We start from the raw sequence: 21,170 nt of genomic DNA on the forward strand, positions 1-21,170 counted from the left end.
CAAGTGTGACTTACAATTCCTACTTCCAGGACACAGTCCACCCATGTTGGTGTCTCCCTCTGACCATCTATATGTCAGCAGTCTGTGTTTGGTCTACCTTTTCAATAGAGCCATTCCTTAGCACAGATTCTTACCCTCATGATCTACTTAAAATTTTGTGCTTCACTTCTTTAATATGTATGCTGTTTCTTCATGTAACAAGGTTTTATTTTGTCCAAGTTTCATCTCCCCTGCCATACTACAGAAAAGGCAGTACTGTGGTGCATGGTTAAATACCCTTTGTGATGTTCCCACTCTGCACTTGGGACCCGTATGACTTTGAGCAAGTAATTTAATCTAAGTGTCAGTTCATGTGGCTGTAAAATGGGGGTGATTATCATTGCATCACTAGTTAATATCAAGTGAGATGCTCCCTGTGTGCCATTCTGTGTTATGTGCCTGCCATAGGATTGGAGCTAATTAGATCCTAGCTATATGAGTCCCATGAAAGATGTCTCTGTATCTCTTCCCATTGGTGGCATGTGCAATCACTGTACACACATTAGGAAAATGAGATGAAGATCTGTTGTTAACCCAAGTGTATATGGTACTATCGTATCAACTGTGACACATACAGCAAGGCACCCTCTTTAGGCACCAAATTCTTCCCATATTAAATGTGAAATTCATTGCAAACTTGAAAGGTCACCATGGTGATGGACTGTGATGGTCTATGAATCCCCTGATGCATACAAGGCATTGCTCCATAGCAGAAATCAACATTACAATGGTGATAAAAGGCTCCTCTTCCATCCTAGCACCAGAGCCATCCATTCCCCTAATGGCAATCCCCAAACTTTTGGCCTTAGACTAGCAGTATCGGCATCACCTAGACCTAGAAATGCAGATCCTTGGGCCAGGCCCAGGCCACTGTGGAGTGGGGACCTGGTGATTCTGATATCCTCCGACATCTACAAACTACTACTTATATTAAGAGAGAAGCTAGAATGTGAGGCTTCAAGGGTCTGCAGAGAAAATTAGATTCCATTCCACTAGGCATTTAAATCCTTTTCTTTCTCTGGTGGCATCATAATGAAAGAGATGAGGTCCCATCAGTGTTTCCTAGAAGTATCAGAGGAGAACAACCCAAGTCACTCTGTGATACTGTTCAGAGTCAGCAACTCTTGACTTCTGGTAATTACAGAGCTGGTGGGAACACAGAAGAATTAGAAAAGAGTTGAACCCACAGTTGATAGGAGGACATCTAATTTAGTCACTTATTCATGGTAGGCATATATATATATATATATATATATATATATATATATATACACACACACACACACACACAACATGAGACATTGGAAACCTCAGTTAAGTTGTAAGGATACAAGCTCATGGGACTATTCCATTTAGACAGACAAGATGTAAAGTGATTTAGTACATCTAATTTTAATGTAAGGTGTTGACACATTTGTAAATACAGCTGAAGTTAGTGCAAATGGTTCCATGAAATTTGGAAATATTGTGAAAAGCTGTATAATCCTACTTGGTATTAAAATCTGAGAACACTTAAATATCTCTATCGGAGGGGTGAACACAGCCACATTTATATTTAGTTATCCTCTTTTCAATATACCACATTTGTCTTTTTTTTTTTTCTCTTTAGACTGGTTGAATGACATGGGGGAAAAATCTCTGTGAAAGAGCAATTCTGCTACTCCAAACAGAAACAAAATGAAATCACTCATAGCTCATTATCCAGACCTCTGCTTCTCTCCCCACCTCCTGCTTCTCGTCCTCTACATTGCTCGTTGCCATGCCTGGAGGGGACAGGATGGATAGGATAAAACTGCAGACAGCGCCTTGGGCAGCCAGTCTGCAACTCTAAAAAGAATAGGATGCATAAAAGATGCTTTTGGACCACAGACACAGAATGCTGAAATTCCTGTTGCTAGTGGTCCAGGGAAGATGGCTCAGGGGTCAAAGCATTTGCTGTATAAGCATGAGAACCTGAGTTCTGATCCCCAACACCCACATGAAATGCAAGCATTGCAGCATGTCCCTGTAATCTCGGCACCAGGCAGGAGGGTTCCAAGAGCCTTCTGGCTAGTCAGGCAACTGGTCAGGTTTAAAGAGCAACCCTGTCTCAAAAAATATATAACAGGCTAATGAGAAAGACAACCCATGGCCACTTCTGGCCTTCTCAAGCACAAGTGTGGGCAAGTAAACACACACACACACACACACACACACACACACACACACACCACACACAAAATCTCGTTCGCTCTCTCAGACTTTGTAGTCTCCCTTGGGGAAGACACAGCCTGTAAGCAGGAAGTATCTTCTTTTAAAAGTGTGTGTGTGTGTGTGTGTGTGTGTGTGTGTGTTTAAAAAGTGTTACCTAGGGATATATTAGCATGATGTTGGGAGAATTAGGTTAGTACCAAAACAGTATGGGATTGGTACCAAAATCATACAGGATTTGTTTTATTTTAATTATCAATTTCAGCTGACTGTTCTTTATACCCACTTGTAGCTGGGATGTCACACTTGATTTTCCTAGCATATGTTGTTCATTTCAGCCTAACATTGTATGGATCAGAGTCCCATAGAAGATCAGGCACCAGTGGCTGGTTTTCCTTTGGGCCATTTTATCTTCTCTGACCTCCTTCTCTGCTGTTTGGGCAACCACTATCAAATCGTCATAACGGATGTGCAGAGGGAGGCGGAGAGGACAGTCACATGGGCCTCTCCACTAAGGGGACCATTTCTGCAGAACTAGCTACTCTATTTTAAAGTCCTGGGTTTCAGAGCCATCCCTGGTTGGTGAGATCTGTGTGAGAAAGACCGTTTGAGTTGCATGGGTAGAAAGCACAGTGCCCAGAAGGGAACAAAAGACTGCAAGATCCGCGGTACACATGGATGCTCACAGGCCATGGTGCCCTCCTGCACTAGGCTGTAGTTACTTCTCTCTTGTGTCTCTCTCATCCCGGTTGCTTCTGAGAAGCTCAAAGGAAGGTAAGCAGAGTGTACTTCATTTACATGCTTCAGTCTGGAACAGCTTTGGGTTCCTGCTCATCCTGGGCAGAGGCCGTTTCTGAGGAGAGCAACAGGCCCTTCCGCCCTCTCCCAAGGATGCCGCATGGCTATGCTCACAAAGTCTCCTTTCGCCCATTGGCTGGACACTTGCTTCTTGAATGGATTCTTGGGGAGTTTTGTCATGGTTATTTTTCTCGGAATCTGCATCCCAAATCGTCGTGTTGCTTTTCTGCCAAAGAAGCCACAGCTGGTATGTGCTGACAGATTTCTTCCTCATTCCCACAGGCAGCACAAGGGGGTGGCCACAGGACCCTGCTGTACGGTCACGCAATTCTCCTGAGGCACTCTTTCAGTGGAATGGTAAGCACACGGAGATGTCAGCTTTCACCATTCATGAGGAAGAAAGGATGAACACTGACAGCAGTTCAGAATATAAATAATTCAGTCCATTGTTGCCTTCCTATCACTTCCCACATAACCCAGGGATTTATGTTTACTGAATCTGTGTCCCATTGAGTGAGGAAAAGAGCCATTCCCTTTCTTTAAACTTCACAAAGCCTAACCCCACCAAGTATGGTCCACCGATATACTAGATACCCAGTAAATATTTCTCGAATGCATAACTGATCAAATGAACTGTGGAGGAACTGATTTATTTAGTATTTGAATAAAACAAACCAAATGGGATTTGTGTGGAATTTCTCTACTTGTACACAGCCAAAGAAATGGAATGTGTCCAGGGCCTTCAGTCCTGGAAGAATTTGAATCCTTCCAGGTATTATGCTAACCGAGTGGCAGGAGGAAGATAATGGACCAGGCAATTACAGAAAGCTGGCCCGGGCTATACTAATCAGGGACTTGAAACCAAAATGCTAGAGTGGCGATAATTCAGCCGAACTTGGAAAGCAAAAGCTTGGAATAAAAAATAGGCAGAATTTAATAAACATAACTTGAAAAATTCATACACTTCTGATGTTTTGCAAGGAGTTATTGCAAATATTGTGAGGTTGATCTAGTATATGAGCTGACTCCAATAGTATTTGCTCTCAGCACCTAAGTATATAATTCGTGCATGCTCTCGGTGTAAGGAAGATAGCTCTTCATTTTCTAACCCTAAGAAAACTGATACACTAACTGTGCAAACAGGAGGACCTGAGTTCAGACCTCCAGGACCTTCCGGGAAGGTTGGCATGGCCGCATGCAATCCTAACAGCGCGAGGAAGGGACAGGGGATTGCTGTTTCTTCTCACACATTCACAGGTTCTCCACACGAACTTCTCAAAGTTTGGGCTTCCAAACTGTAGCATGCTCAGCAGCTACTTCTTAAATAATTGATTTGCTGCAGCATATTTTGTCTGAGCACTGGTAGGGAGCTGACCTTTCAGACCAAACCCTTGCCTGATTTGCTACTTCATGGCAAGAGACCGCACAAAGCTGGCCAGCTGTATTTGAGTACTGGGGCAGTTTTGAATGGGGAGACCCTTTGCCTGGCAATCTCTGGAACTGAGAGATGATCACCTTTTAGAATCTGTTTGCTTATTTACAAAGAACCCTAAAATATGCTTTTTTTCTGCCCAGATAGAATAAGTAAATCTTGAAACAGTATCCCCCCCCCCCCCAATGACTCAGAAAACTCAGGCTAGCACCTGGTAAAGATGCAAAGATTTGAACTATTTATGCCTAAATTTACTCCTCTTTTAAAAAAAGAAAGAAAAAAAAAATAAAACCTCACTCCCAATTAACATAAACCCTGCACTGGCTTTCTTTTAAGTAGCTTTGGTGTAAAGCCTATGAAATAAGCCTTTATAATGCACCGATTTTCCACCTGCTTGCAGAGAGCTGGAGGTGTGCCTGTGCTTCCCCCCCCCCCCCCCCCCCGCTCTGCTTCCAGCCTACACAACTGTGCATCAGCAAGAAGGCAAGGAAACAGCCCTCGTTTATTTCCCCTATTAAACTGCTTTAAAGATCATTTTAAAAGTTTCACCTGCATATATGCTGTCATAACCCACAAAAAAATAGATAAATGTTATTTTGAGAGGTTTAAAATATCAGGAGATTCTTTTAAAAGAAACTCCTAACAATTGACAAGGCAACATGGAGAGGGGAAATCCCACACAGCCCCATCCCCCAGATCAGTGGTTCTCTCAACCAGGGGTGAAATGGCCCTTTCAAGGGGTCACCTTAGACTGTTAGAAAACACAGGTATTTACATTGTGATCCTAACAGTAGCAAAATTATAGTTATTAAGTAGCAACAAAAATAATTTTATGGTTATGGGGGGTCACCACAACTTGAAGAACTGTATCAAAGGGTCACAGCCCTAGGAAGGTTGAGAACCACTACCCTAGGAGATGAAGAGCTATAGGAGGCCAATGGCTGCTGAGAGATGGAAAAACACTCTGCTCAAGGGACAATGCCCCACATAGACTATGCAACCTCAAGTGAGTGATCAGCTCTGGACACATGGACTCTGCATGTGCATATGTGTGTGTGTGTGTATAACAAAAACAATAGAAGATTTCATGAATTTGGGGAACCACATGGGAGGAGTTAGAAGGGGATGGGGCAGGAGAGAGGTAGAGGCAGTGCTTATATATGAAGTTCTCAAAGCATGTTAAACTAAATTAAATGGGGAATTATCTGATTTCCCAGCTTCCTCCACCCACCTTACTTATCCAAGCACAATTTTTATTATTATCCCAATATAATTCATTCTAATCATATGTTACACATTTAAGTTTTGTGTTTATGTCAGCTGTACAAATGTGCTATTTTACGTGACTTCTTAGCTCAACATCTTATAAAAATAAAGTTGTATGCTCTGTGCACATCCTTTATCAGTATTCTTAGTGGCACAGTACTCCAGAAAACAGAAGAACCAAAGCTGATCTTGCCTCTTCTCTGCTGCTGGCTTTTGATGTTCCATTTGTATTATTCTCAAGTTCAAGTTGAAAGGTCAAGTCAGGTATGCCTGCCTCTGGGGAACTTAGGAAGGGCCAAAGTTGAGTTTTAAGCTTCTTCCTGAGCTGAGTATAGGAAACGCAGCTTTAACTGATGGATTTAGAGGAACCAGATGTTACGACATTAGAAAACTTGCTTCAGGGCTGTGGAGTAGAAGAGGCAATTCTTTAGGCTGAAAATGAACCGAGTCTGTCAAGGAAGATGCTGCAGTGAAAGCCATGAGAGCCACTGGTGGAAGAGCCTCCTGCCAAGCTCTGGAAGTGGCCAATATGATCACAGTGTTCGATGGTTGATGTGAATTAAATGTTCTGTTAAGCTAAAAATATGAAAAAAGTTTCTCAGAATACCTTTGAATTAAAGCATACTGAATATTTCAATTCGTTCTGGATAGAGTCCTAGACATTACTAGATGATCAAATAAGAATGTCTTTGAGATTTTACATTTAACACAAAAATATTTTCCAAAAGCATGACATCACTTAACTTTCCATTGAGGAAGAAGCCTGAGTCTGTTTTATAGTCGCTGATTTCCTGCATTTAATAGGAAGCTAACTAGTGGTGGTACCGGGACTTGGTAGAAGGGTCTGACTCCCAGTATCTGCTCTTATTCCACAGTATCTAACATGCTTGACCACGTCAAGATCCCAGACAGATAAACTTGCCTTTGATGTAGGTCTGCGGGAACATGCCACAGGTAAGCTGTCATTCCCAGCTTCAGCCAGCGGGATCTTGTGCTGGGGACTTTTGAGAAAGAAGCTGGGTATGTTACTCATTTGGAATTCCACATCAACAAGGTCCAAAATGATAAAACTGATAAAAAATATTTTGAGGATGATTCAAGGGAGGATTGTGAAGCATATGAAAATATGGAGTCTAAGGCAGGGAGGGTATGAGGCCTGAAGTCTGAGTGCTGGAAACTGTTTTAATGGTTTACTACTATAAATGGACAATTTAGTTCTTGAGAACTATAGGTACTGAGTAACTGCTAAGAAAACAAAAGTGACTTCATTAGGGCTTAGTAGTGAAATATGATGTCTAGATTAGAGATATGGGCCCTTTGTATTCTCCAAACAAGTCATTCCCAAGTCACTTTCCCTAATGTCAGTCAGTGATGCTCACCAGACTCAGTTTTGGCATTCCAGTGTATTTTCCATATATTTATTGTGTATTTTTTTATAAATTTACCTAAGCTTTATCTGTAGTATTTTAAGCAAAAACCTATCTCTGGAAGTAGAGAAATGTTTTTGCCATAAATTATATAACAACAACAAAATAATTGTCAAATAATTGAGAAAATACTAATAAATAAGTGTCTATATTAGATCAAAAACTTAAAACTGTTGTGATAGAATTAGTTTAAAGAGAGTTTTTTTGTCTTAAATTTCACACTAAGTAATACAATGTCATTTGTCTTCTACAAAGCATCAAATACATTGGAAACCACCTCATTGTGTGTATGTATGCATGAATGTAAATAAAGCAATATATACATTGATGATCAGCCAGACATGGTGCATGTGTCTGAACCTGGTACTAGGGAAGCTGACAAAGAAGAATCTTAAGTTCAAGGTCAGCCTGGGATACTTAGTATGTTTAAGGCCAGTCTAAGCTCTATAGCAAGTCCCTGTAGAAGTCAGCACTAAGAAAGGTGGTGGCCAGAACGATGCCAGCTCTCTCTGGAATCCAGAAATGAAGGGAGGGGCCCAAGACAACCACAAATATGTACGAAGTTACACTGTTAAGAAAATACCAGTTTCCTGGGGGCTATTCTGAAGGCCAACAGAGAAGAAGATAGAGGTTGAAATGAGACATACAACCGGCACTCTCCGTGAGGGAAAATGCTTTGTAATATCTGCAGTTGACAGAGGAACAGCTGGCCAGGGATGTAGCATGTTCCCTGTATCTGGAAACATGTTTAGACATGACCATCAGTCAAGGGCACGGCATATAGAATTTCTGCTCCAGGTAGGGGTTGGGGTATTCTTACCAATTAGAACGTGTGGTCAAAAGCAACAGAAATTGATTGTAATGGATTTAAGCCGAGAAAGGATTTGCTGGAGGGATACTGAGTAGAACATGGACTAAAATTAGGACTTCAAAATTAACCAGGCTGGGGAAAGAGAGACCAGGGAAGTAAAATCACTTAGGGAACAACAGAAATTCTGTTTGGACTCTAGTCTTTAACAGGATGGCATTTCCACCTAACAGGAAGGGAGGGCCAATGCTGCATTTCCAAAGACAGACAAACTTCTGTGCCGTTGTTCTGAAATGAGGCTAGTGTATCAGCTGAGGGTTCAGATGAGCTGAGTTCGTGATGATCAGGAAACAATGTAGGATCCTATCCACGCGCACCTGCTGTCTCTGCGGCCTGCACCAGGCTGTCTGTGCTCTCTCTTTGTACACTGGAAAGGCAGGGCCTGTCTCTGACTGTTGTGACGCTTTTCCCCCTACAGTAAGATCATGTGGGAGTCAGATTTGAGATTTCTTTGCTCTTAGCTTGTGTTTTTCTTCAAGTATAACTTTCTCTAGAATGTTGTCAACCATTGCTAAAACTTACAAATTGAGTAGAATGTCACTCTCTGAATGGAAGCTGACCTCGCTGGACCAGCCAGATGCCAATCTTCTAGCATGTAATTGGGGAGTCATGTGGTCCCTCTGTTCTGTTTATAGCAGTGAGATGATGTTGTGTTTGGTGAGAACTAGAAAGGAATGGAAAAGTCACACTTCCTAGCAAGGAGTTCAGGAAATTACCTAATTTGCTGTTAGAGCCGCCGATGGAAAGGAGGACCATAGACCGTTGCTCATTTCAGGAAGTCGTTTTCTGAGTCCCTGAGATCAGAACCAGTAGGACCCTCGGTGACAGCAGACCTAGTAGATACCTGAGCTGGGCCAGGTTCACACTGGCTGTTCAGAAACTGACTTGTGTGGGGGCATACAGGAAAGGGGTGCCAGGCTGCTTGAAAAGTTGGGGCCTGGAATAGTTGGCTTTTCTTGCATCCTTGACCTACTCCACTCACACTCTCCTTGAGTCAGGAGAGGCGCTGGGTCCCCCAGGGACAGTCAGGGTTTTCTGGGATGAGACCTGTCACGAAGGAGGGCACATAGAATCCACTGGGATAGAATCCTGGTTCCTTACCAGGCAGTTCTGTCAATGCTCTGTAGCACAAACACCTTAGCTGGGTTGGATGTCAAGGAGAAAGTGGGAGGAAATATTAGGGGGCATTTCAATAATAAGTCTGGATTTTTTCCCCCCATATCTACTGGTAACTTCCTAGATTTAGCAGACTAGATAATCAGAACAACTGATTTGATGGCTCAGTTCTTCACATGTGTGAAGTTTTGAGTCTACTCCTTTGCCGCAGGTTTAGAATGTAGGCCTGTGAGATCATACAAGTGCTGCCATGCGCTTTGGAGCTAGTGACCGACACAGCCTAGGAGCTCAGGGACCAGTTCCAAGGACGTGAGAAGTGGCAGGGAAGTTGCCCTCTCACGTTTACGTGTGTCTGCTCACGATGCTTTTCATGCCAGGTGCCCTCTCACGGCGCACAGAGTTTATACTGGAGAGCCTGGTCCTTTCTCACTTCAAAGATGGAGTTCATATCCTTTTGTAATGCATTTTTAAAGGTAGTGAAATACCTACATACAATTTTCATTGACAAATGGCACTTTGATATTTATTAAAAAGATCTGCTCCCAAATCTAAATTCCTGCCTCGGGCACCTGTGTTCAGCTCTTCTATCATTGCTTGCTGCTGTTTATGAAAAATACATATATGCTGCCATTTCATTGTTCTTTCCAGATTAGGTTTTATCTATTCATGTCCTGATAAAGCTTAATTCTCACGTTCTACTTTTCACTGTCCTTCTTCCTTACATTCTGAATATGTTCTTATTTATTTTTATGTACAAACAAAACCAACAACTTACATTGATATAACTACTATCACGTATTTGTAAATAACCCACAGGTTTGTTTTGCCTGGTTTTGTTTCCCGTGACTGAATCATGGATTCACTTCCAAGCTTTCCCATTGATGCAAAAATGTCCCTGAATTATAAGGATCAGCCACATTATCTCTTCATCTTAGAAATATCCACTATCACTCACGGACTTCATTTTGCCTCTTCTACCTTCTGCTTCCTCTTGACTACAGCATGGGTTACTATTTTATTTTGGCTAACCACACTATACAGTAGCTTTCGCAGAAAAGATGTATGCAGGTACTAAGTTATCTGAAGGTTTGTTCATCCTTGCTTCATAAGTAATTCATAGTTTAGTTTAATTCTGTATTAAAAGTTTTTTTTTTTCTTGGCGTTCTTCAGGCTTCTGAGACAAACTGGCTACTGACACAAGCGTGTTCTGATTCCTGATGGTTTGTGTGTGACTGGTTTATCTTTTCTGAAAACTCTTTTTCTCTTTCTCTAACATCCAAAATTCCACAGTGTGACTTGGACTCTTTCTGTTGTGCAGTCTCAAGAGGGTGCAGTGTAGGGTGGATGCTTAACTATGCCAGGTACCCTGGGGACTTTCCTGTTCACAGATGCTTACTGACCAGCACTGGGAAAGCTTTAGGGGTATTATTTCTTTGTTGATACTCTTTATTCTTTATTCTTGCTCTGGGATTCCTCTATATTGTTTTCTAGAATTTTATTTTAATCAGAATATAATTACATCCTTTTCCTCTCTCAAACCCCTCACGTGCCCTCTCCTTCCACCCCCTTCTTCTCCTTCTCCTCTCACTTCCTCTCAAATTCTAATTCTTCCTTTGTTTTGTTTTTAAGACAAGATCTCACTGTGACACCCTGGAACTCTAAGACAAGGCTTACCTCAAACTCAGCAATCTGCCTGCCTCTGCCGTTTGAGTGCTGGGATTAAAGGTGTGCACCACCATGTTCAATTCTATTTTTTTCCCTTTCTAAACTATTTTGCTGCTTTCTTTTTGGAAGATTTTCCAACTGTAATCATTTTGTTTTTCTTTAGAATTGGAGTCATTTTCTTCCTCTCTTGAGGGAATCCTCATGATACTTTCTGAGTATGACATTTTCTTTCCTCCTTAGGATTGTTATTTACAAAATTGTTTAAAGTTTTTGTTCTCTGCAATCTTAATTTTTCTAGTTCTTTCTCCATCATTTGTGTTTGTTTCCTGTTATCAATGTCAGAGGCATTCCTCAAATTCCAAGTGACCTTTTATCTTTGCCCATATTTAAGTCAAGTCACAAAAGTTGATTGGAAGCTGTGTTGTCGCTGGGCATCTGTCAGTCCTCACTCTGGGGTCATCTTTCTGAGCACTGAAGAGAGAAACACTGGCTTCCCTAAAAAGCAGTCCTCAAATCCGAGGACCGATAAAAATTATTCTGCTTTGCAGCTGGCATTCTAGAAGTGGGGGGGGCAGAAGCAAAGGGAGAGAAGTTGGGGTGTTTCTGGTCACACATAAACTATAGTTATCTGCTCTCAGCAGGACTCCGCTTGCTTATTTGGCAGTATCTTACAGAAGTTCCAAGGCCAGACCCTTGGCGGTTTGCAACTCCTTGAATTCCGCTGTTTGAGGGAGGAAGAGGCATCTGCTTGTGTGGGATGGGCAAGGATCTGGGGCTTAAAAGTCCTTAAAGCCTTTTAGTAATTCTTCCTGTTTACAACCTGTCTTCACCTCCAGCCCAATCAGTTTTCCTGCTGGAATCTATTCATAGCAGGGTGTCCTTTTAAGTCCGTGGCTTCTTCTCCATTTCGTTAGTTAAAATTGTGATCCCCACCGACACCCCTCACCCCATAACAGTGTTTCTTCCTTGGCACATATATTTCCACATGTGTTAGGCTGTTCTTATAGGTTTGAACCTAAAGAATCAAACAAAAACTCTCTTTACTATTGTTTTAGCACATCTCATAGAAGGTGAGGAAGATAAAATTGCTAAAATGCTCAATTTGTCAGTGAAATAGGGTCCTCAAGGTTCCCTTTCTGTGGGGACAAGTGTTCAGAGCCTATCATATAGCCCAGGCTAGCCTCAAACTCATTAAACCAAGGACAAACTTGAACTTCTGATCTTCTTGTTTTCTCATGTTTTCTCATATACCACCACAACATACATACTTTGAAGTCTGTTCTTAAAGAGCTATGTAAAGGAGAGTGTGAAAAAATCATGTCCTATGTCTGTTAAAATATTCAGACTTCTGTAGCTACTGGTCTCCAATAACCTGTCCCAAATTGTGTCTTTCTGTCTTTATTGGAAATGAAAAAATACAGTTTAAAGCACACATTAGACAACAGGGCTGGTTATAGGTAAATAGAAAGTGAAGCAAAGAGACTTTGGGAGAAGGGAAAGGTGTCTCATCAGGAAGGAATATGGGACAGAATGGGATCACTGCTTTCCAGGACACAGAGGCTAACTCACAAAACCTTCATGTAGGAGAAGCCTGCTGGTGGACCATACATCCCGCCTCCAAACAGAGGTCTGAAGGAGAGAAAGTGCGAATCGGAGATGACCTGATCCTCGTCAGTGTGTCCTCTGAAAGATACCTTGTAAGTACCTCTTAGCAGGAGCATCTTTGGTTTTCAAAAGGGAAATGGGGCCACAGCAGGCTGGGTAGAATAAGATGTCTCTCCCCTATGAGGCAATCGTACTGCCTGGAACTTAACTGTTAGCTTTCCTTCTAGAGTATTGTGTTGTATTGAGCAAATGCTGCTAAGATGAATTAGTCAGATTACTATGAATTTAGCACATTGTTTGGCTCTTGCAAAATGGAATATAAGACAGAAAAAAGAATACAGAAAAATAAGCTTTTATGGAGAAAGAAAAAATGTAAAATATTAGTGCAGGAGTATTGCAGAGGCTGACAGATGCATATGGGGTGTTGAATCTGAGTATAGGTACCAGGCAAGCCCTGCTCAGGGTGGGGATGCCTGAAGATAGAGAAATGGCAAAGATAAGTGTTAAATTTCTCAGCAGTTTCTTATAGGGCCAATCCTGCCAACTGATTTCTCCTTCCTTTCTCCAAATGTTGAAACAATTTTTTCCCATGTGTGGGTTTTCTTATCCTATAAAAAATAGACATTTTATAAGTATGTAGAATCAGGGGTGCAGCTGAGGTGACAAGGTTAACGCTTGCCTGCCACCTCTGTGGCTACGAATTGATTCTTCCTGGACTACAGTGCCCACTATGAAGCTGTTTCAAGATTGAATAAAAGAAGCTCTCACACAGGCCTTGAGGAAAGAACCACAGAACACTGTCGCTTTCTAACTTTACTCTTGAGATTGTCGTCGGTAGCTCGACCAGGACTGGGCTAGCAGTTTAAAGGGCATTTCCCTTCTTCTCCCACTGCAGCATCTCTCGATATCAAATGGTAGCATACAGGTGGATGCCTCCTTTATGCAAACACTCTGGAATGTGCATCCTACGTGTTCGGGAAGCAGCATCGAAGAAGGTAAGCCACTTTAATGCCATCAGCCCAGAGCCTGACATTCCATCTGGGCTGTGGATGTCAACATTTTCTGCTGTTTCATCCACACACATCGTGGCTCTATTTCTCCAATGTCAGTATAGATTGTTTTCTCTTCTGACGCCCCATGGTCATTGTTAACCTTGCTTTTAATCCATCAGTGCCCATAGTTGATTACTACAAGCAAGCAGGACTTGGATGGATACCTCCCCTCTCTCACCAGGTTTTCCTTTTATTCATGCTTGCTATTGGTAAGAAAACAGGCCCAGGAACTTTCATCTTAGAACATTTGCCAGAAAGGTAACATGCCTTACTCCCCACCCCATACTCTGCATAACAGGGAGAAGCTTCCTTTATAATAAATATATAATTGGTCTTTGATTTTTACTTATCTTTATGGAGCACCCCTTAAAATAATAAATGAAATTTTCTCAGCCTTAAATTCTTTCCGTGGAAATAAGGTCATGTAACTTTGTTTTCATACTGTATTTCTTGGAGAGAGGCAAAGTCAATGCATTTTACAGGTTATGTAATAAACACATTGGCCTTACCTCACTCATAGGTAATACCACAGCTGAGCAGAAAAATAAAATGCCAATGACCCAAGAATTATTGCATTCCATTCTAGCACTTTATAGAAAGATCTGAATTTTAAAAAATAGTCTTATCGCAGGCTTTAACCCCAGTTTTCTTCCTGAGCCTCACAGTTGCAAACTAGAGAGGTGCCTTTCAGCTTTGTGATGTTTGTCAAGGTGATAGCCCAGTTTCACAAGGAACCACAGTTAAGCTAAATAGTTAGGAAGGGACAAACCCTAAGTTTCCTGGTAGGATATGAGAGACCTTTAAAAACCAGGCCTTTGCTGGGGCTATAGATCAGTGATAGAAGGATTGCCCAGCATTGCCAAGCCCAAGGTTCTTTCTTTTTCTCTACCCCTGCCCCCCCACCCCGTGTATGTGTATGTGTCTCCCTTCCCCCTCACCCACACACATACACATAGATACAAACATCAATACACCTCTTTAAATCTAGTCAGTCTTTCCCTGCTATGAGGAATCCAGACTCCCTGTCCTAAATGCTTCCCTAGAAGGTTTCAGCTCCATCTCTTTGTTAAATGTTTCATCTTCAACCACAAAAACAAAATTACCTCAGTCCCAACAGAGAGCTTGTGAAGATTAATTAAGGACTGTTTGCAAATCATGTCAAATGGTTCTCACAGACGTGCTGAGTGCCCTTGTGTGCATGAAGTCGGAAGAGCTCATCAGCTCAGTCATGGGGCTGGGTGGTGAATGGCCTCTCAGCATCCACAGGACAGAAACCTGCCCTGCCCTCATGGACCTTAGTGCCTTCCTCTTCCTGACTGTGACCCATAGACACACACACACACACACACACGAGTAGAAAGAGAGAGAGAGAGAGAGAGAGAGAGAGAGAGAGAGAGAGAGAGAGAGAGATTTTGGTTAAGAAAGGTTGTCCTGTGCTAGCAATGGGCAGTTTCTCGAATGAGGAGGATGTTGATTGGAGAAACCCACAAACTATTCATGATGGACTCTTTATGGACATAGTCTCACCATCAAGAGAGGATAAAGAGTTTAATCAAGGGCTTGATGGCTGAGGTTTTTAATTTTCTATGTAAATTGGCTACTAGGAATTCCCTTCAGTGTGTCATGAATTATTCAAATGAAAAAATGCAACTGTACATATTAGTATAATTAGCTATTGGAAAAAATACTTGTGAATATTAGAGAGGAGTTTAAGATAATCTTTCTTTGCCTAGGTAAGAAAGAAATAAGCTAAGGAAAATCAAACCGTTGCTGTGTAGTGTGCTCTGGTAACACCAATTTCCCCTCTAGCAGGATTTCTCATTGTTACTGTTTTAATCCAGCATCCAAAATAGTTTGAGACAACCCCCACCCACAAGTGATCTAATTATGTAATTTAAAAAGAAAAACTCCAAATACAGACATGGAGCCTATTAAGTCCATATGTCTCCTGAGAACAGAGTAACCTAGAGATTTTTTAATTCAGAAGAATAACAAATCCAATTTCTTTGTGCAAAACCAGCTCAGCCAGGCCTGTCTCCTGCTAGTATGCTTCTTGAATTAATGCTTGGAATTCATTTGAAGACCAGTGGGTCACCATGCCCTGGAAGTTCGTTGTTTTTCTTTACTATCTGAACTCCATGACTGTTGTGATCCCTTTGGGCTGAAATCTGAGTGCTTGTTGATAGCAGTTAGTACACATGCCCACTCAGACACACTAGAGTGGGCCTGCCTCCCATATTTTGCTGTATAGATGCACCATTAAATCTTATATGTATTTGTTAGCTGCATTTGAAAACTACCTTGTCCTCAAGCAACTCTGAAGAGCATATTATTGCCTTCTCCTAAACAGCTCTCACAAAAAGATCGTCAAACCATTCCAGGTTATTTCTATCCTATGATCATAATCTGATTAGATTTTATCATAAAGTGTATACACTAAAATTGTAAGAACTTCTCTAAGCTGGCAAGTGGTGGCGCACGCCTTTAATCCCAGCACTAGAGAGGCAGAGGCAGGCGGGTCTCTGTGAGTTCGAGGCCAACCTCGTCTATAAGAGCTAGTTCTAGGACAGGCTACAAAACTACAGAGAAGCCCTGTCTCAAAAAACCAAACTAAAAAACCGATAATTTTCCTTTTGTTTTTTAGTGATAACAGTTGACACAGTGGCTTCACCTTCCACTTGATATTTAGCCTTATTTACATATTTCTGAAATTCTACTTAGCTGCAGTGTTAGAATTCCTTCCTGCCTGAGGTCTGAAGTCATGGACTCTGTAATTTCCCAAATGTACCTCCCTTGCTGTTTGCTTGAACCAGCTAGGACCTGCATGAATTTAGCCTCATTGAGTGTGATGTTCTCTTTAAGCTTTCTATAAATTTATGGTGGAATACGGTTTTTTCATAGGATACTTACTTGGTGGGCACGTAGTTCGTCTTTTCCATGGTCATGATGAGTGTTTGACGATACCGTCGACAGACCAGAATGACTCTCAGCACAGGTAAACCGCTATCCTCGTTTGTTCTCTGGGCTGTCTCTAGTCTCTGGCGATTCACACTAAGGAGTTTGCATTTTTATTTGGCCACACAGGAATTGCACAGGGATTTCTCAGTTGGGCTGACCTTCATCTAGCCACAAGTTCCAGTATGTTAAATAGGAATGGAAGACAATAGTATTTGCTCACAAAAATGATGGGTTTATATTCAATCTAAGCAAACAATGCTACAATGTGTCCCAAACCATTGATTGTCTTTGATTGTTCCTGATTCTCAAACACCCAGTTGGTGTGGAAATTCAGTCCGTTTGGGAAACTGTGTGTTTTCACAAGTTATTGCTGCTCCTTGAAAGACAGCTTACCTCCGTTCCTCCCATTTTGTGTACTGAGTAACTAAGATGAAGTTGGTTGGTTTCATTTTTCTTGTTACCAACACATTGGGAAAAACTAGGCATCAGAATCCAACAGAAGATGGATTTAGCAGGGAGTCCTGCTGAGGAGTACAGCTAGAGGTAGTGTTGATGTCAGCTGTCTTTAGTCCAATGGTTGATTGTTTAGTTGGCTCTTATTCACGATTCAAAATTGTGTGAATCAGCCCCGTTGGGTCTAGAAGACACTGGTTCCTTGAAGTTATCCAGTACCTCTGGCCTCTTACAATCTTCCTGCCTCACTTATGCATAGGTCACTGAAACTTGAGGGCGATGGGTTTGATAAAGATCTAGTTGCGGATCTCTTTGTTATTCCCATCTACTGCAAGAGGAAGCTTCTGTAATGAGGTTGAGCAATGCTGTGCTCTATGGGTAGAGCACTATGTCACTAGAAGTCATTTTATTGCTGTGTTCCTTTTGCACTGTAATCAACATACTAATAGTAATAAGGAATACTACATGCTTCTTGTGTTCGTGTGTGCTTTTTACCATATTTTTTATAGTGTGTATTTTTTTTCTCTTGCTTGATTTTCCTTAGTTTTTCTGTTTTGGTTTTCATTTTTTTGTTCTGTTATTGCTTTTCCTGTGTGTTTATTTTTTTTGAGAGAGAGTGAGAAAAAGAAAATGAAGTTGTTTGGGAGGGAAGTAGAGAGGATATAAGGGGAGTAAGAGTAGGGGAAAGAATATCAAATATATTTTGTAATTTTACAATCAAAGGTTTTTTAAAGATTCAAAATTATGAAATGGAAGATATTAACCCACATAATAAATATATGCTTAATATTTATTACTATTTTGCTTATCATCAAAGGAAGAGTACATAAAATGCTCTGCCCTGTGACTGTAGAAGCCTCATACTATAAATAAAAATCAAACCTCCCATCCAAATTCAGCTTAATTTTGGCAGTAATTAGTCTGATCTGGTGACAGTAGTTTCTTGTCTTTTCGTCATGCTTACAAGATCCTTTTCAACGACATTAATTTTACTTCATTAGCAACATTAGGGCTACATCTTGACATTTTGGAGATCATGTTGATCAGACTTTTTGCCAGTGGTGACATCCTGGCTAATTTCAGGTGAGAGCGTAGAAGGCCGAAGTTCTGTTGGCTTTCCATCAGGACTCATTTCTTAGTCCATGTGCTGACAGACCCAGAAGCAGTGCAGTTGAATGTATTACTATAGGACCTTTCCACTGGTAACTTGAGCCCCTTATAGTATGTCTCCTCCCACTTGCTATGCCCTCTGAATGCCCTTCATAGGAGCCATATGTGACACAGAACAGAGTATCGAACACACTGAATATAGATCTATATAAGTATTGTGAGTCAGTTACTCCATGCCTCCTTAATCCCAGTCAGTGGCTGATGGTCATGTCTATGCAGTTGACCTGATTTCCATTGGAATTAGGGAACACTACTCAAATATTGACATGTGATCTTATTCAGTTGCAGGATATTTTTCCATTTCATTTTTGTTTTATATTGATTTAATTTTAGTGGTTTTCATTGCTGCTGCTGCTTTGAACTCACAGACATCGGCCTGCATCTGCCTCTCAGTTCTCAGATTAAATGTCTGGTTTACTGTTGGTTTTATATCTCACTGTGTTACCAAGGAATATGAGAAGACATAATTGCCTCTTTCCTTTGCAAGGCAGCATGAGAAACTGATTGAGCAAGGAAACTTTGAGCCTGAATTCTTATAATTTCTGCCATTCGCAATGAAAGCAGGGTGTCAAGATGACTTGGCATTTTCTTTTTTACGTCTAGGGACTGTGAGTGGTAAACCTCCTCATTGATGTTCATTATCAGAGAAAGAATCCTCAACTGGCCAGGATTGTTGGAAACAATGAAATCAGGGGGATGAGGAGGGAGCTTGCTAAGGAACTCTGGGAACCACTAAGGCATGCTATGGTAATGACTCCCCAGATGAAATTGATTGTCTTCCCTCTGAACCCAGAGAGTAGGCAGGCTTGATGGAAATATTACCCAAGAATGGAAACTCGAGATCCACAATCTCATATTCTGAACTCAGATTCTTGGCTCTGCCTCTGGCTTGTCAAACGCCCTGGGCTAAGTCACTCGACCTGTGGGAACTAAGGCTAAGCTGTCAGCCTGGCTTTTCAAAAGCACCTCAGCTGTCCTCCCACTCTGCCCCTGATTGTAGTCATTTAAGGTAGCAGGAGCAAGTTGTTTCGACCTTGGTAACCTGGTGAGATTAAACAGACCAAGCTGCAAGAATGTTTCAGTCAGGAAGAATGGACCTTTGCAAATACTTCAGAAATTGGACTTAGAGGGCACTCTGATGCTAGCTCCAGGGCTGGACTGCTTGAGCCCCGAAGTGGGCCCCTTCATCTCTACTTTTCTTTCTTTCCGCCTTTGCTGAAGGCAGAGACACCCAGTTAATATCTCAGCCAATCTGTAGGAGTAGTTAAGTCAGTATTGGAATATTTCCGTTTTTGGCCAGGTACATAGCCACCAAGAAGTTATGGCTATTAAGTAGTATTTTTTTTTTTTACTAAGTAGTAGAGGGCCAAAAATGTGAACCTATGTCCACTTGACCAAAGGTCAGAGAGTTGGAACTTACCTCTATTCCTTCAAGGTTATTGTGTTTCTACCTCAAAAAAAAAAAAAAAAAAAAAAAAAAAGAATTCTGCCCTCTCAAGGTTATTGTCAACAAGTGGATTTCCGGAACAGAGAAGTAGATACGTTTCTACCTCAAACAGAAGTCTAAGGATCTGACTAAGTTCCAGTTCTCTTAAGGAGACAACATTGGATTCCACCCAGGGAGTGGCTTGCCTACAGAATATTTTGGTCTCAGGTGTGAGTGTGACGTGTTTTGTTCTAAAAATAGAATGTTTAACTATGGATGTAGCCCACAACCTTCAATTGGTATGTTCACTTCCTTGTATCATGTTATTGCAGTTTTTTGCCTTACTCCTACGTTTTGGGGTCAGGGGTATTTTAAGCAATTGGAAATTAGATGTGGGCAATTTTAGTATTCACTGGAATGCCTTCCTGGTATGGTTCCATGTTTTTCTGTCTTATTATTTTCACATCTCTGTATTCTTTACTATATTTCTAAATCCCAGTGTCCCTACTCTGGCAAGGGGTATTTTTTATCAAGGCTCATTTCTAACATTAAGTGTTTTCTGGTAGAGTATACATTTTTTAAAAAAAGGCTTAGAAATACCTTCTATAACCCTACCTTCTTGATGTAACCAGGCTTAATCTAATATTTCATTATAGCCATGTGCCTTAATCTGTTCTTCTATGCATATGTATAAATGTCTATGTTTAAACACAATTCAGATAAATCTGTATTTTATAATTCTGTGTATATCTATGAGCATTCTTTTTTAACATCCTTTCAAAAGTCACATTGCGTCTCTATATCTCATGATATAACTACCTGATTAGACCTGTTTTGCAGACAAAGGAACTGAACCACAGAGAATTGACAGATCTTTCCCTAGGTCATAGCACTAACAGATCCAAATACAGGTATCTTTTATTTTAAGGTGCATCCTTTGAACTACTACTTCACCATGGGGGATATATCTATTCCTCTTCATCACTATAGAAATTTTTTTTCCTAAAATCTAGGTCCAAACTCTTATGAAGCTTTGAATAATTCACTTTTGTGACTTAGACAAACTATGACAGAGGTAGATGTAAGGTTGGTGGATTCAAATGATTAGCCTTGAAAGGCCTCATGAAGGAGACACCCAGTATTCTTCCCTGGTCTCTTCATCCACAGTTATATAGACAGTCACACACAAATATGCTCATGCATGTATCACACAATTAGTAGAAGTATGTCAGTTTACTTCACATAATGTGTGATCTAGATAGGTTCGTTCCCATTACACAAATGGAAACATTGAGGCTTTGGCAATAATAAGAAAAACATGACCAATACTGTGCTTCTTAAAATTCTGAGTGGAAAAAAAAAAAAAACAGAGAAGCAGAAACAAGAAATCAAATAAAGAGGGCAAGCCTAACCTTTATGGTGGCACTCTGGACCATGACCTGCAACAGGAAAATAACTATCAGAAACTTTTTGGATGAACTATGAATAAAGTGTTGAGTTTGAGTACAACAGTTGGCTACAAACTTTGGTTTCTCAGTTTGGGCAACCATATGATGCAAGGTGACCATGTGAGGGGAAGCAGGTGACACTGTAAGGAACTCTGTGACTGTTTGTGACATTTACTCATGGGTCTAAAATTAATTCAAAACAGAAATGATTTACAAGTATATTAAAGCATAGTTCTTAAGCTGGCAAAAAAAAGGAT

At 41.1% G+C, this 21,170-nt stretch overlaps 1 protein-coding gene across 14 annotated transcripts in view; it reads left to right on the plus strand.

Annotated features, from left to right (window-relative positions):
• Nucleotides 1–21,170, plus strand: part of Ryr3 (ryanodine receptor 3) — a 528,284-nt gene that overhangs the window by 217,505 nt on the left and 289,609 nt on the right. For all 14 annotated transcript variants that reach the window (XR_007590437.1, XR_007590438.1, XR_007590440.1 and 11 more), the window contains exons 4-8: nt 3,310–3,384; nt 6,601–6,679; nt 12,386–12,498; nt 13,302–13,401; nt 16,360–16,453. Coding sequence is in view for 8 of the 14 variants with exons in the window: in XM_050134439.1 (XP_049990396.1) it covers nt 3,310–3,384; nt 6,601–6,679; nt 12,386–12,498; nt 13,302–13,401; nt 16,360–16,453 (461 nt within the window). In the remaining 6 variants the exon portion in view is untranslated. The remainder of the gene's footprint in view (nt 1–3,309; nt 3,385–6,600; nt 6,680–12,385; nt 12,499–13,301; nt 13,402–16,359; nt 16,454–21,170) is intronic.

This window comes from Alexandromys fortis, unplaced genomic scaffold (assembly GCF_014885135.2).
Source record: "Alexandromys fortis isolate MF-2015 unplaced genomic scaffold, M_Fortis_MF-2015_v1.1 scaffold_6, whole genome shotgun sequence".
NCBI lineage: Eukaryota > Metazoa > Chordata > Mammalia > Rodentia > Cricetidae > Alexandromys > Alexandromys fortis.